Source organism: Protopterus annectens, chromosome 14.part0, assembly GCF_019279795.1.
Source record: "Protopterus annectens isolate FY-2018-M chromosome 14.part0, PAN1.0, whole genome shotgun sequence".
Classification (NCBI taxonomy): Eukaryota; Metazoa; Chordata; order Ceratodontiformes; family Protopteridae; genus Protopterus; species Protopterus annectens.
This window is the reverse complement of record NC_056748.1, coordinates 998,824,066-998,840,077: the sequence shown is the minus strand read 5'-3', so window position 1 is coordinate 998,840,077 and position 16,012 is coordinate 998,824,066. Positions and strand designations below refer to the sequence as shown.

The following is a 16,012-nucleotide window of genomic DNA, read 5'->3' as shown; positions in this document are numbered from 1 at the left end:
GGTTGTTTTTCTCAAATGTTTTTCATAAATCCAGTCATGTCAGCAGGAAATCCAAGTAACATTTTCTATGTAACACATAGCGAGTTTTAAATCTGGACATGTCAGCAGGAAATCTAAGTAACATTTTCTATTGAATAATACAGAAAGCTGTGTCTAACTACGTCAACCATAGAAAAGTAACATTTCATAGAACTGTATAAAAGAAGCATACTGCCTACTAGTAATTTAGGCAAAATCCTGTATCTGCATGTTTTGTCTCCTTGCTGCAAGTAATAAAGGGTGCCATACCTGAACCTTGCGTGAATTGGTCTTTGAAGTTTTTTCCTTTGACAGTATATAACAGAAATATATAGTAACCACTTTTTGCTGTGAGATATAGTTAAAATTTTTGCTCTATTTTTGCAGTGTAAATGTCACCCAAACATGTAAATGTATTTTTTTCCAAACTGCATTTTATCTATTCTTCTCCAGCCAGTATACACTTATTTTCCAAATAACCTTACAAATTACTGTTACACTGTGTGTGTTGCATCCATACCTACCCTCACAGTGATATAATATTGCGTGGCATCTATGTCCTGCCATCTTCCCAACATAAAATTTGTGTGACATCCAAGCCATTCCCATACTTGACTGACCACTAAGTAATATCCATGCCTGCTGTTTTGTTGAGGTTTAATACTATGCTTACTCTTCTTAAATCATGTCATTTTAATACAACTTTTTTCAGTAAGGGTACTGTTAGTACTGTATTTCTGCTAGAACTTGCACACTTTATACTGTGATATTACTATCTTTTTTCACCTGCAAGTCCTAAATGAACTATGATCCTAATTATATTTTCATCCTTTATACACTGTTTTTATTACTAGTACATTAAGGCATGGTGTAAAGGTTAGCATTGTCGCCTCACAGCAAGAGGTTCTCCCATTTGATTCTCGGCTGGAACGCCTTCTGTATGGAGTCTGCATGTCCTCCCCACGGTTGAGTGACATTTAAAGACATGCAGGTAGGTGCGTGTGTGAATGGGTGTGCCTTCTTTGAAGGTTGGGCGTCGGACTGGCAACTTGGCACCATAAAAATCCACTGCCAATCATTAGCGGACCAGAGTTCCACTGTGGCGACCCCTAACTGGGAAAAGCCGAAAGACATTAGTTACATTAAGGCATCAGCAATACTTATCCATTGTTTTTACCGCAAATTCATTGATATATCAGCAATGTTAAATAAAATGTACTTTAGCTATTAAGGTATGAATATATGTATGTATGTATACATTTAGTATGTATGTATGCATGTATTTATTTGTTTGTTTACATTTGTTTACCAGGATAGAGCACTGATCAAAACTGACCATTTTCAGTCCCAGCCTGGTTTGCACTGAGAGAAGAAGAAGAATGTTATACAAGTCCACTGAGAGCATAATATATACTGCAAAGGTGTGGTAGAGATGCATATCAAATTCAACTTCACAGACAAAATAAAATATAGTATAATCATAGGATCAAAGGAGTTTACTTGGCTATTGGCTGCAAGGCCTCTTCAAGCCTAACCATGTTATACCCTTGTTCCCTTATGGATCAAGATATATAGTCTATGTCTGGGCATGAATCTAAGATCAGCACAGGTTGCCCCTGTCAAAGAGGGACATAGGTGACACCCTCAGTGAAAATTTGCATTTTCCCATCCAATTGTCCAGGTTATGCTTAAATAAGATCATTAAGGAGCTCTGTTTTACATGAATTTGGAGTTTGTTCCAGAAGAGTGGCAACCTCTGGGAGACATAGCTGTCTCTCCAGCATGGCCTATTAATATCGCAGGCTAGGTTAAGATCTCTAGAGTGAGTGAATCTTGTTCCTTTGGATTTGCGGATGTGCAGCAGCTTCATCAAGGCAGGGTCTGAGACTGCACTGTAGGCCATCCACAAGTCGCCTATAAGCAGTCTATATGATACTGAGTAAAGTGTTAGGGCTTTCAGTCTATCCATGTAGGCCATGTGTTGTAGGCCCTGAATTTTCTTGGTGAGAAACCTCTGAGGTCTCTCCAAATGCTGCAGATGTCTGGTAAGGTACATACAGAAGGGAGCATTGTACTCTATTATGACAACTGAGTACAGGGGAGTTATAACCTCCTTAGCTTTGGATGCTATACCCTTGCTTATGAGGTGTGCAATGTAGAAGGCCTTCCTTACTACTGTGGATGCCTGATGATCAAAATTAAGGCTCCTAACAACTTGCATTCCTACAGCTCTTACCACTGGGTCTGAACATAGGGGGATATTATTAACATTGTAATAAGCAGGGGTTTCTCCTTTGCCAAAGGGGATGATAATGCACTTCTTTGTGTTTAGTTTGGGTTAGTGGCTTTGACACCAGTTATTTGCCTGTGTAAGCCTATTTTGTAGTATGTTGACATATTTGGGGGATTCTATGATTGCACCCAGTTTACAGTCACTAGCAAACCTGGTTAAGCCATAGGCCATCTATTTTCACCTGGACTTCTAAAAAATAGATACCAGACAGTAGGGGGCCTAGCAAAGATCTGAGGAACACCACTCATAACAGGTCTGCTAGTAGAGTTGGCATCCCCAGTTTTGACTGTATGTGTTTTATTTGCGAGCCAGTTGGCATCCCATCTAGTGACATAAGGGTTAATCCTCAGCTGGGTGAGTTTCTCAATGATGCCTGAGTGAGGGATTGTGTCAAAGGCCTTGGTTAGTCAAGATAGGCCTTGCGAACTGTTTTGCCTTCATCCAGGTCCTTGGTGACATTCTCAAAGAAGTCCACCAGGTTTACTAGGCAAGATCTGCATTTAATGAAGCCAGACTGGGTCGGGTCAAGTGTGTGGTCACCTATTATCCTTGTTGATAAGATCCATGATGATTCTCTCCATATCCTTGCAGATAAGGCTGGTTAGGCTTATGGGTCTATAGTTCCTGGGGTCAGTTCAGGGACCCCCCTTTGTGCAAAGAGATTACAGTTGCTGTTTTCCACTCAGATGGAACAAAGCCAGTGCTTAGACTGAGATGAAGAGCATGCTCAGCGGTTAGACTAACTCCTGTTTTAGACCATTTAATAAATAGCCTGGGATGTTGTCCTGTCCCATAGAGGCTGTGTTTCTGGCCTTGGAGAGTGTGGCTATGATCTGGTCTCTGGAGATACTAGGCAGAGTATGTAGTGTATGTAGAGTATGTAGAGCAGGTGGCAGGTAGGTTATTTGGCATGCTTGGTGGGGACAGGGGGTGAAGTTCGCCAAACCTGTTTACTATCACCTACTGATGCTATGCAATAGGAAATGGCTGGAAAACTGATAACAGGTTCATAGTTACTAGACATCTCATCCAAAGGAGGACACACTCAAGACTGCAGCTCTGAACCCTGCTGTTGTATCTACATGTAAAATGTTGTATATTTGGTAAACATATGCAAAATAAATCACAATGTGGTGGTCCTCTCTGTCAAACTCACAAAGTGTCCTTAATGAACACTTTTAAGATTAGGGGTTAAAAAAGCAAAACTCTTAAATCTACATGAATCTTTTAACCTTCCATTGCACTACCTTTGGTCCCATTCAGACACAGCTTACATCTATACCTTCTGCTTGAGTGCCTGCTGGATTAGAGTAAGCAAGAAAATTTGCTGAACCATCCCTGATGACTGCCTGAATGATGGTCACTTCCAGCCATTTCTCATTCCGGTGATGGTTTCTTTTTCCTGTAATTATGTTCTATAAATGTAAAGTTTACTTTCTTATTCTACTATATGCAATGTTTACATTAGTTACTTCAGTGGAACTATGTTTACTAAAATTAATAAACTTGTATTTACATTTACTGCATAATAAGCAGCTGTCCAGTTACTTTTTGATTGCATATTATGTGACCCCACCTTATGATTCATACGTTCATAGGAGATTACTAGGCTAACTGCTTAAGAGCCCTTACAAGCCTAGCCAATATAACCAGATTTTACCCAATATATGTAGTGACAAGGAAAGCATTCTGCATTGCACATCTCATAAATAAGGACATTGCATTCAAGACCAGGGAGTTTATAGCTCCACTGTACTCGACCCTTATCAGACCACTAATCAAATACAAAGCTCCCTTCTATATGTACCTCACCAGATACCTGCAGCAACTAGAGAGACCACAGAGGTTTCTTACCAGGAGAATCCCGGGCCTCCAAAGCATGACATACATGGAAAGACTAATAGCCCTGTCACTGTACTCTGTATCACACAGGCTACTGAGAGGCGACCTGTGCCTGGCCTAAAGAGCAGTCCTGGAATCTACAATGGAATTACTGCACATCCGCAAATCAAATGGGACAAGAATAACTCACTCCAGAGATATCAGCTTAGCCTGTGACATCAACAGAACATGATAGAGATACAGATATATCTCTCAGCAATTACCGCTCCTCTGGAATAAGCTCCCACTGCATTTGAAGCAGAGCTCCTCAATGACCCAATGAATTGCAGAAGGAGTCATTGCTGGGCACACTGCGGGTACTGCGAAGAGCACTTTTGGCTAACATCAAAGAGTGAAATAATACTAATTTCATGAACTTTAATCGTACTCTGACTTAGGAATGGGGTCCATTCCCATCATGGTATTAGAAACCCAAAAGACTTGGAGAAATCAAAAAAGGGAGATTCTATAGGAATGAGAAGTGTACTAATTGGTTCTTTGAAATATTTGATGATGCATGGAACAGACTACCAAACTACATTAAAGCAAGTACTAGTTTAGATATTTTTAAGAATAGCCTGAATGCTTATTATGAGACCAAGTGTTTTGGTATATTGGCAAGCTAGAAGGGCATTAATGCCCATGCTTGTAATATGTGTATGCATGTATGCATGTATCCATGGGAGGGGCTCTGCTTAATGTGAATAGTAAGACTGTTCTAATGAAGGGGCTATCTCTGAGACACATATTTATCTCTCCAGCATGTTTTGTTTGAGTAGATGACTAAGTTTAGATCCCTAGATTGCATGACCCTCATGCTGTTTGGCTTGCGGATGTGTAGTAGCTGTATCAGGGCTGGATTTGTAAGTACCTTGTAGTTCAGACATAGGTCACCCGATAATAGTCAGTAGGAGACAGAGTAGAAGGATAAGGCCTTTAATTTTTCATATAGCACGTTGTTTACACCCTGTATTTTTTTTGTGAGGCACCTCTGAGGTTGCTTAAGTTGCTGTAAGTGCCCAGTCAAGTACATGCCAAATGGTGCATTGTATTTGATTATTGGTCTAATGAGGGCTGAGTACAGTGGTACTATAATTTCCTTAGATTTGAATACCATAAGTTTTACTTATAAGTTGTGATAGATACAAGGACTTCCTTACCACTGTGGGTACATGGCAGTCAAAGTTCAGGCTGCTATCTATTTGTGTACCTAGACCTCTCACCTCTGAGTCTACTCTTAGGGTTGTGCTGTTGATGTTGTAATTTACATGGATATTTGACTTCCCAAAGGGTATGATAATGCATTTTTTCACATTTAGTTTTAGGGGATGGTTCTGGCACCAATCATTTGTCTAATCTAGACCCTCCTGAAGGATATTTACATCATTAGGGGATTCAGTGATTGCCCCCAGTTTGCAGTCTTTAGCAAACTTTGTTATCCAGAGGCTTTCCAAATTAGCCTTGACTTCAGAGAAGTATACTCCAAACAGGAGTGGTCCAGTACTGATCTCTGTGGCACACCATTAGTGAATGGCCTCTTGCTGGATCTGAATTCACCCACTTTCACCATATGTGCCCTGTCCATGAGCCAACTGGTTAGCCATCTGGTGAAGTTGGTATTTATGCCCAGTTTTATCAGTTTATTTATAATAACTGAGTGAGGAATTGTGTCAAATGCTTTGGCCAGGTCGAGGTAGGTGATATGTACTGTTTTACCCTCACCCATAGCCTTAGTGGCTTTCCCACCAGATTCAGTAGGCATGATGATGCAATTGTGGGGACAAACCATTTTGTAGAGAGTAGGTAGTCTGCAGAAGATTGCAACAAATAAAGTAAATATAACTCAGTTAGTCATTCAATCAGTCACTTAGGCAATAAATAAACAAATAACTAAATGTGGTTACATTCATGTAAAAGGTAACAAAAGCAAATAACACAGATAAACACCCTTTACTCTAAGGCTATCATCCAGATGATTAACTTACCCCACACCCAGTTTTCTTCCTAAAAGTGATTATTCCATGTTAGATAACTATTTATCGTGCTACATCTGTGTTATTACACTGCATGCGAAACACTATACACTTTATCAGGAATCTTATCTTGTTCCATTAAGCTTTTGTTATCTTGTTATTTAATGTAACTGTATTTTGTTATTTATTGTCTGACTACTTCAGAGACTGACTGATTGTGATACATTCTGTGTCACTTTCTGTTGAAATCAGTTGCAGACTGTAAAACACCCACCAGTTACAAACTGTTTGTCCCTACAATTGCATCATCAGATGACAAAAAATATGATGATGCAGAATCAGGTCATACCTGGACAACTGCTCAGCATACAGTACAAGATTATTAATATAATACATACACATCCAGTGAAATAAATGAAGTAAAAATGTTCATGTTTTAAGACCAGAAGCACCACTTTACATAGTAAGAGTGTAATTACAGTACAAAGGAATGATAAAAACCTTTGCAGGTGATCTTAAAGATAAGACATACTAAACAAAATCAGTGTTGCCTTTCTGTCTAAACCTAACCCCTCAAACATTAAGAAAGGCAAGCTCTATTTAGCAACTAAAACCAAAATGAATCAAATTGTACTGTTAATCACAAGTTAGTCAGTGAATGAGAATGTGACAGCAGTAGGTCTGTTGTCATAATCTGAAAAAAGATAAAAGATTAGGACTAAGAATAACTTTCAAAATGTCATATCATTAGCAAAGTCCTCTTTCTTGAGAAAAGAAGATAGTCCTGCACATATTTCACTGTCTTTTAATCTGAAAAAAGATGCTACATGCATGAAGAAAATGGTGCATTTTTGTCAGATACATGAAATGATGTTGGAAATAAACTTCTTCCTGGTAGCATACATTCAGAATTTGAAAGAGGCTTTATGACTATATAGAACAGACATAAATCTGGTTTTGTGGACATGGAAGAAAATTATTAGGCCATTGATGTTTACAGGTTATCCAGCATGTAGTGAAATATGCAGTTTAACAATTTCATTGCGTTTAAAATCTAAATCTATAATTTCAAAATAATCTACGTATCTTTGAGAGGAATAAAACACTGTCTACATACTGATCACAGAAACATAATCTATGGTAGCAGATGAGGACCATTTAGTCACACATAATCTTTTCACTTTCATATCTGTTATATAAGTTGGAAAACCTACTTAACCAACAGTTTATTTATATTTTATCTGTCTCCACCCCCTAAAAATTATTTATGTTTTTACATATGATTCTAGCAGAGCTTAAAAGAAGGATTTATCTGTGTGTGTGTGTGTGTGTGTGTGTGTGTGTGTGTGGTGTGTGTGTGTGATTTTACCTCAATCACTATGCTGGTGGGGTTTCCTAGATAATAGGATAAAGCTCTTCAGTGAAAACTCAACACCGACTGTCCAAAGGCTGTTGTCCTAACAGTAGTGACACTAGTACAGTATGCCTCTGATCATGGGTTTGAATTCCAAAAGATAGCTAATATTATCATTTCACTTATGTGATTCTAACAGTGCAGAAGCAGAGAGCTTTCCCTGTATGTATGTGTGCGTGTTTGTAATTTGACATTGATCACCATGCCGAGGGTTTTCTACTTGAAAGGATAAAGGTCTTCAGGGAAAACTCAAGACCTATCTGTCCAGAGGCTGTTGCTGTCCAGTAGCAGTGTCACCAGCATGGTATGCTAGAGGTCTTGGGGTCAAGCCATAAATGAAAGCTAATAATAGCCTTTCACTTCTATGATTTATACTTTTACATGCATTCTTAAAGGCTGTTACTGCTATAGTCTGCTCCTACTTTATTTAGCAATTTCTTTACAGCTGTGCTGTACTCTGAACATACGCATTTATCAGCAGCGTTTGTGTCCTGCTATTTTATAATATCCAAAGTTACCTGCCAAGGCTGAATGTAGTCAGGGCTAGAACAAGATCTATTGAAGAATGGCCCATAACTAGACTTGCATGAAATCATGTTATTGAATGCATGAGCCAGGGCTTTTGCAGCTAAGTAGGACTGATATGTGCAACTTAAATCATTTAACTCCAGCTCAGCAGCTCGATCCTCTAACTTCTCCAACCCTGTGCAAAATAACGTTTCCATATCATTCTCTTTAATTGCAGTCTGAGATGTGTTATTTTCTGGCCATTTACAATTAAATATTTGTTGCCAAAACAATTTTATAAAAATATCTCCTAGAGATGTAGAGGGATGCAAACTGTATATGAAATCCCGAAATCCAGGCATGTCACTTGTACTTGGAACTAGACCCAGAGTACCATTAAATAGTTTCCACATTTCTTTGTGAAACAGGCCCAGGGTAATAACAAATGATGCAGAAAAGATAAACACTTTTCCTGTGACATTCTGCAAATATAGCATTTCCAGTAATGGCTTTGCATAAACTTCATTGCTGTGGATAATAACAACATTTGCTGTTGATCTTTTGGTTATCTCAGCAATATTTGCAATTTTTTGGCTAGAGTAAAGTGAATGTGTCTTAATCAAAAAAGCAATGCATCCACCAGATGCCTCTATCTCTCTTTTGATTTCCTGGCTCCCTGTTTCTCCAACTTCATTATCAGCTGCGACAATCCCAACCAATGTCCATCCAAAGAGTCGCACCAGCTGTGCCATTGCATACTTCTGAAACTGGTTGCCAGGTATAGTGCGTAAAAATGATGGAAACTCCTGCTTGTTACTAAAGGCTGAAAGTGTGGCTGAATGGCTAATCTGAAAGGAATAGAAAAGATAAGTATGTAGTTTATTAGGCTTCTGCTCGAGCAGTTGTGAAAATCGTTACACCTTGTGGCAACATTCACATTTCATTTCCTAAGCACTCAGACAAGTCCAAAACATCTGGTAAGATTAGACATTCTTCTTGTGTCCATCAGATGGAAAATATATAACCTGGATCACCTGAAAGCATACCATAACAAAGCACTGCAATGTATCACATAAATCCTGACATGTATAATGATGAATGAAATGAAAGTTATAAATAAAAAACGTCAAGATCCTTTATTTTCTAGGATGTCAAAGTATCACTTAATTGTAAGTTACTATCATGTATGACACAAATAGCTTCTGCTCTGCCTTAAGTTATGTGCATTTCTGCCCCTTGGTCATTGTCATTCTTATCAATATCTAATGCAGGCAAGTAACAAAGGCATCAACAGCAATAAGTGATCCCACTGCAGTTTGATACTTTGGGAGTTATGTGTATAAGTGTTATTTCTAAATAAATTCTGTTAAAAATTGGGAATACAGTTTAAAGATTTTCAGCATAATTCGTTCATGTTTGTTTTCTGAGGCACAAACCTGTCTCCTCACAACAGCAGTACCCAGATCCTTCCAGATTCTACATACATACAAATATGACCTTAATCACACTTACTAAATGAATACATGTGCTAGGTGGAATGAGGCCTTCTTCACCCCACCTCATTATCCAAAGATATATAGCAGGTATTCAACTTTCTGCCTTAGACTTCCCATCCTGTAGACACAGGTGGTTTTCAGCACTGCTTGTGATGTCACACAACTCACATATGTATGAGTGATGTTTGAGCTCTCTGCATTCATTACAGTGTTTAATCCACACAACCACAGGTGAGGATCAACCAAGTGCATCATACCATGCATGCTACACATGCACAGCTGATGTCTGAGTACTCTGTAACACATCACCCAGTAGATACATGCAGAGGTAATGTTTAGCCCTCTTCAGCATACCACATGACCCACAATCACACAGATAGAGTTTAGTCCTCATGGAGCAAACCTCTGAACACGTATGTAAACTTTCTACTTCTCACTGCCAAATTCAGTTGTGAAGTTGGTATTCAGCCCTCAGTGTATGGCAGCCTAACCCACATATTCCACATATTTACCGGTGTTGTTCAGCTCTATGTACTACAACATTTACCCCATATGTATTTAGGCACTGTTCGCCCTCTTGTGCTTTAACATGTGTGGGTGGTCAGCTCTCTGCACCCTACTACCTTGTTCATGCATGCATATTTAGTGTCTGGTCTGCACATGCATAGGTAATATTCAACCACCTCTCTCATAACACCCAGGCTTATACATGCACAGGTGTTGTTCTACCTTTTGCATCACGCTTCCCACTTCAGACATGTACATTGAGCATTCACCTTTTGCATGCATCACCCCATCAGTTCCATACATGCATAATGGTGTTCACCTTGTACATGCATCACACCACGAGTTTTCAAACTGTGCATGTATCGCTCTACTCACTTCACACATGCGCATTGAGTGTTCTCACTGTGCATGGATCATGCCACCCATTATAGGCATCCACAGTGAATAGTCATCTTGTGCATGCATCACACCAGAAATGCACACTTAGTGTTCAACCTATGTATGCATCACACCATCCACTCCACACATGCAGACTGAGTGTTCACACTGTGCTTGCATCACACCACTCACTATAAACATACATAATATATATTCTCCCTGAGCACACATCAAAATACCCAGTCCTCATATCCACAATGAGTGTTCTCCCTGTGCATGCATCACAATATCCACTCCTCAAATGCACAGTGAGTGTTCACACTGTATGTACAGCACATCACTCACTCCAGTCAGCAGACTTAGTGTTTACACTGTGCATGTGTCACACAGCTCACAACATGAGTGTTCACCCTGTGCATGCATCATACCCTCAACCTATTCTTGCTCAGTTGGTGTTCATCTCCCTTTACCACACCACCACACCACCTGAATGCTACTTGGGTGGAATTTGCATGTTCTTCCCAACTTTGTGAAGGCTTTCTCTTAGCAATCCAATGTCCTCCCAAAGACATGCTGCATATGTTGATTGGCCACTATAAAAAATATCCCTAGGACTGTGCTATGAATTTTTCACCTAGAGTCACATCTGTTTTAGATTATCTGACATAATGAGATTTACAAGGCTCATAAAGTCAGTGACAGACCAAAATATCAATGAACAATCACTTAAGTAAATAAGATACATTGTGTAAGTAATTTCATGAAAGCATTAGCACATAGGTTATATTATGTTTTATTTATTTGTTGAGCATTTTTGGTAGGCTGATCCACAAAGAGCCCTCTTCTAGCCATGAGTTTGTTGCAACGAATGTGAAAAAATGCAGTAATTCAGTTCAAAACATATATAAGATAAATGCAATAATACTGACATAGGTATAATATTGCTTTTCTGATTAACCTTCTTAACATAGTACTAATAAGGAAAATAAATAATTCCTACAAAAGGTGAAAGTTAACATTTCCTGTTACAATATGCAACTATAGAAATCATTGAGACAACCATCGAACTGAAGAAATAAACAGCATCTGTAGGGGCTATATAAGGTTCAGCTTAAATTTCTATGGTCCTTAATTTCTGGACACCCACGTCATATAAGGCAGTGTTTTACAGTTGGGTTTTGCACACCCACAATTTTCCATGGATGAAAGTATAGATACTGTCCTGGCTGTCTCATCATACCAACAGTTCCTAACAAACTATGAACACCAACCAGTCGAAAAAACACACTCCACACCAGTAAATTCGGGAAAAACTTTACTGGTGATACACCAGTAAAGTTTTTTTTTCTGAATTTCCTGGTGTGGAGTTTGTTTTTTCATCATACCAAACTTCTGCTTTTGTTGAGCTCTTTACCACAGTGAATTGACTGCTAGACATTATCTGTTCTTATCCATCAACAGTCGTGAAAGTGATAACCCAATAGATTGTAGTGGAGTGTTTTTTTTATTCAGGTAAAGCTAGACAGCACTTTGGCTTCAAAGTGGCAGTACATTTTCTTATAATTTTAATTATCTATAAAACTTTCTACTCATCTATTTTAATGTGGGTATCCTAGACCGATCACAATATGTTTTAACTCCCAATCCTTTAAAAAGTAGTGAAATTCCTGAGCAATAATTTATGGACCATTTTCAAATTTAAGGATATCTGGCATCACCTAACTCAAAAAAAATGAAGTACAATGGCTAAATGTGATGCTACATCTCACATCTTTGTTACCTCAGGATACCTTAAGTAATAGTTAGCACACATTAGATAACAACAGTACTCAGAATGAAACAAGTCAGCAGTCAATTTGCTCAATGCCGTATCTGTAATCTTATATAGAAAAATTTACATTTTTACATTATTTTTGTGAAGCATTTTGCCAATCTGTCTGTTCTAATCACCATCACAATTTGTTGAGACATACCAGGCAAAGCATGATGTCTTGAGTAGTCTGTGCATTTTACTATTCCAAAGTTGAGCCTCATGATTTTTTTTTCTGTCTGAATACTATTATTGAAATAAATCATCATGAATCATAGTACATATGGATTGGTTGTGGAATATTTTTCTTGTCATCTGGCCCATCTGATGGTTCCATATTTCTCACCAATATCCAGTTCAGTACACTGAAGAAATTCCAGCAACCTTTATTCAGACACTGGTAGATAGTAGAATTTAGACAGAAATCACTTCTAAGTCATAGCAAATTATGTTTCCTCTTTGCTGTCTTTTAAATAGTCTCTACTTAATGTATCAGCAATATGCATCTGTCTGCTAGAATTAAATACCACCATTGTTAAGTCAAATTTATGTGATAGCAATGCCATTCTTTGTAGACGAATGAGTGATTTATGGAGAATCTTAAGAAAAATGTTCTGCAGTGATTTATTGCCAGTTTCAACACAGACTTGCCTCCTATAAATGTATTCCCATAATGCTTGAAATCTGTAAACAATAGCCAAAAGCTCTTTCCCTATCAGGGCATATCTATTCTAAGAAACATTCAACACACTGAAACTATAAATAATAGGATGACATTGGGTGAAAGCACAGCTTCCATACCAAATTGACAGGCATCAATTTGCAACACAAATAGCTTTGTCACATCACAATACTGATGAATATGAGACTATTTAACATATTTCTTTAGGTTTGAAATCATTCATTTTGTGCTAGCTCCAAATGTGCTTTATTTCCAAGCAATTTCTTCAATTACATGGGCACTTACATCCAATTAGAAATAAACTTGGATGTGTATTGTACCATGCCCAAAAGTCTTGGACAGTTTGTCTATCTGATTGTCTTTCTATATGTGCAACTGTTTTCACCCTTTCAAGATGTGGTTGAATATTTTGACTTGTCTCAGCCATTCAAGTAACTTATTTACCCTCATACTATGTGCTCCTTAGTTTCATCCCAAACTAGTATGCCATCAATTATATTTTCAACAATTTTCATACAGTCAATGATTTGTTCAACAACTCTTTGAAAAACCTCAGGTGGAAAAGAAATTCCAAAAGGTATTCCAGGGAATCTGTGTCTTTGCAATAGAGAATTAAATGCACAACTCTTTGAGTTGTCTGAGTCAAATTTAATTTGACAGAAACCCTGGTTAGCATCAAACACTCAGACATACATAACTAAAGACATTGTTGCTCGTTCGTCTCTAATACATAAACAAAAAGGCTTGGGGTTTTGTTCATATGCTTTAATGCATACAAACACATCAGGATGGATAGCAATATCTCTAAATATGAACAAACTAGTTAACAGACAGAGCTTACATGCATGCATGCTTACATCTCAACAGCTAACTACAAAATGGCAGTCAGACTTGCATGTGCTCAAGTATTTATACACTTGTGCAAGCCCTTGGATAGCTTCTTAAAGGTATAGACACACATATTGAACTACATCCTCCCTCTTAAAAAGATTGACATTTATACAAAACAATATCAGAAATAGACATGCATTACTATATACATTGTAAACAAAACACAATGTTCATGCTCAGGTTGCTTCATATCTGCTACAGGGTTTAGAGATTTGACCATTTCTCGTAACATAACAGTTGGGACCACATTTAGCAACAGGGACAGTCTGCAGTGCACAACTCATATCAGAAACTTCTGGATTCATCACAGGATCAGGAATGTAATCTGGAACATCCTCTGGAATTGGAAAACCGGACAACTCACTCTAAGAAAAGAGTCTTTCTCACAGGCTATCTGCTGTAATATAAGCATGCACCCCAGTCTCAAATGTTTCTGATTCCTACTGAAGATTGCTCCTTTGCTCCTTCAGATTCTATACTGTACAATCTCAGCTCTGGACTAATATTCTTCATGACACCAATCCGATCATAACCTTTGGACGTTTGCATCCTTACCACTTCTCCCTCTCGTAATGGATTGAACGGTTTACTGGTCTTATCATAATAGGACTTCTGGGTTAGGTGCTTCTTCAACAAATTGGCTTTCACTAACCTGTTGTTCTTGATACATGGAACCAAAAATTGACTACCGATTGGTAATGTGGTTCTGGTTTGTCTCAACAGACGTCTCTGAGCAGGTGAACCAAGATGTTTATCACAAGGAACATTTCTGAGATTCAAGAGATTCAGGAAAACATCACTATTATCTCTTTTTGACTTCTCTAGTAACTGCTTTCCACTTTGAACTATGTGTTCTGCCAAACCATTTGACTATGGGTACTCTGGACTACTTGTGATATGAGTAAAGTCCCATTCTTCAACAAATCTTTAGAACTGTTGGCCTGTAAACTGCGAACCATTGCCAGAAATAATTTTGTGCGGACTACCATGCACAGCAAAACGATGCTTCATCTTAGTAATGACTGTACTGGATGCTAGATTAGGAAGTAGGTCAATCTTGAACCAATTGGAGTAAGAGTCTACTACACCAAATAATGCTGACCATTCCACTCGAGGATATCAGTGGCTACTGTCGACCAAGGTAGTTACGGAATCTGGTTAAGCTGAAGTGGTTATTTCTGTTGATAAGGTTTTGTACTATTACACGCTGAACAAGAAGAAAGTGCTCTCTCAACGTCTTGTGACATAGAAGGCCAAAGTACAAGTCATCTCGCCCTTCTTTTGGTAGATTCAGTTCCTGGGTGACCACGATACAAGATAGTAATGTACTCAGGTTGCAAGGACTTTGGAACAATTTATTTCGGACCTTTCATAATGATACCTTTGCCAGCCAAAATCTCTTCTCTGTATGGAAAATAAGGTTGCACTTCTTGAGGTAAATACGATTGCTTTGACAGCCATCCATGACTGATAAAGTGGTTGAGCATTTGTAAAACTTGATCTATGGCTGTGTGATCTCTCAGCTCATCAAGACGTGGAAGAACAATCTTTCACTTCCATGACTTCAAAATCAAGGTTCTCATTCTCATACTGTGCAGTGGTATTTCTGGGTGATCTGGATAAAGTATTAGCAAGATAAAGAAGTTTGCCTTTTGTGTAGACAAGACTGAAATTGTATTTCTGCAATCTCAACATCATACATTGTAATCTGACTGGAGCTAAATGCATAGGCCTTCTCAAAATAGTGACTAATGGTTGGTGGTCTGTTTCAATCTGGATAGGTCTACCATAAACATAATCATGGAACTTCAAACATGCAAACACAGTTGCCAAAAACTCTTTCTCAATCTGGGCATATTGCATTTAGGTATAGGCAAGAGTTCTCAATGCATAGACAACAGGATGATCCTCTTGCAGAATGACTGCACCAAGTCCAAATTTCAAAACATCACAGGAAAGTGTAACTGGCTTGTGAACATCATAGTATCTGAGGGTAGGTGGACTTGCAATTCTCTGTTTCAAGACATCAAATGCTCTTTGGTGTTGCTCTAAAAGAGACCAAGATATATCTTTATGTGTTAGCTCTCTGAGTGGCACTGAAAGTTGGCTTAAGTCTGGAATGAACTTGCCTAGGTAGTTGACCATGCCAATAAAATGTTGCA

At 38.4% G+C, this 16,012-nt stretch overlaps 1 protein-coding gene across 1 annotated transcript in view; it reads right to left on the bottom strand.

Annotated features, from left to right (window-relative positions):
* The window catches only part of LOC122788756 (extracellular calcium-sensing receptor-like), a 144,216-nt gene that overhangs the window by 82,932 nt on the left and 45,272 nt on the right, over positions 1–16,012 (bottom strand). The window contains exon 2 of the mRNA XM_044055649.1: positions 8,098–8,934. Within this exon, the coding sequence (XP_043911584.1) occupies positions 8,098–8,934 (837 nt within the window). The remainder of the gene's footprint in view (positions 1–8,097; positions 8,935–16,012) is intronic.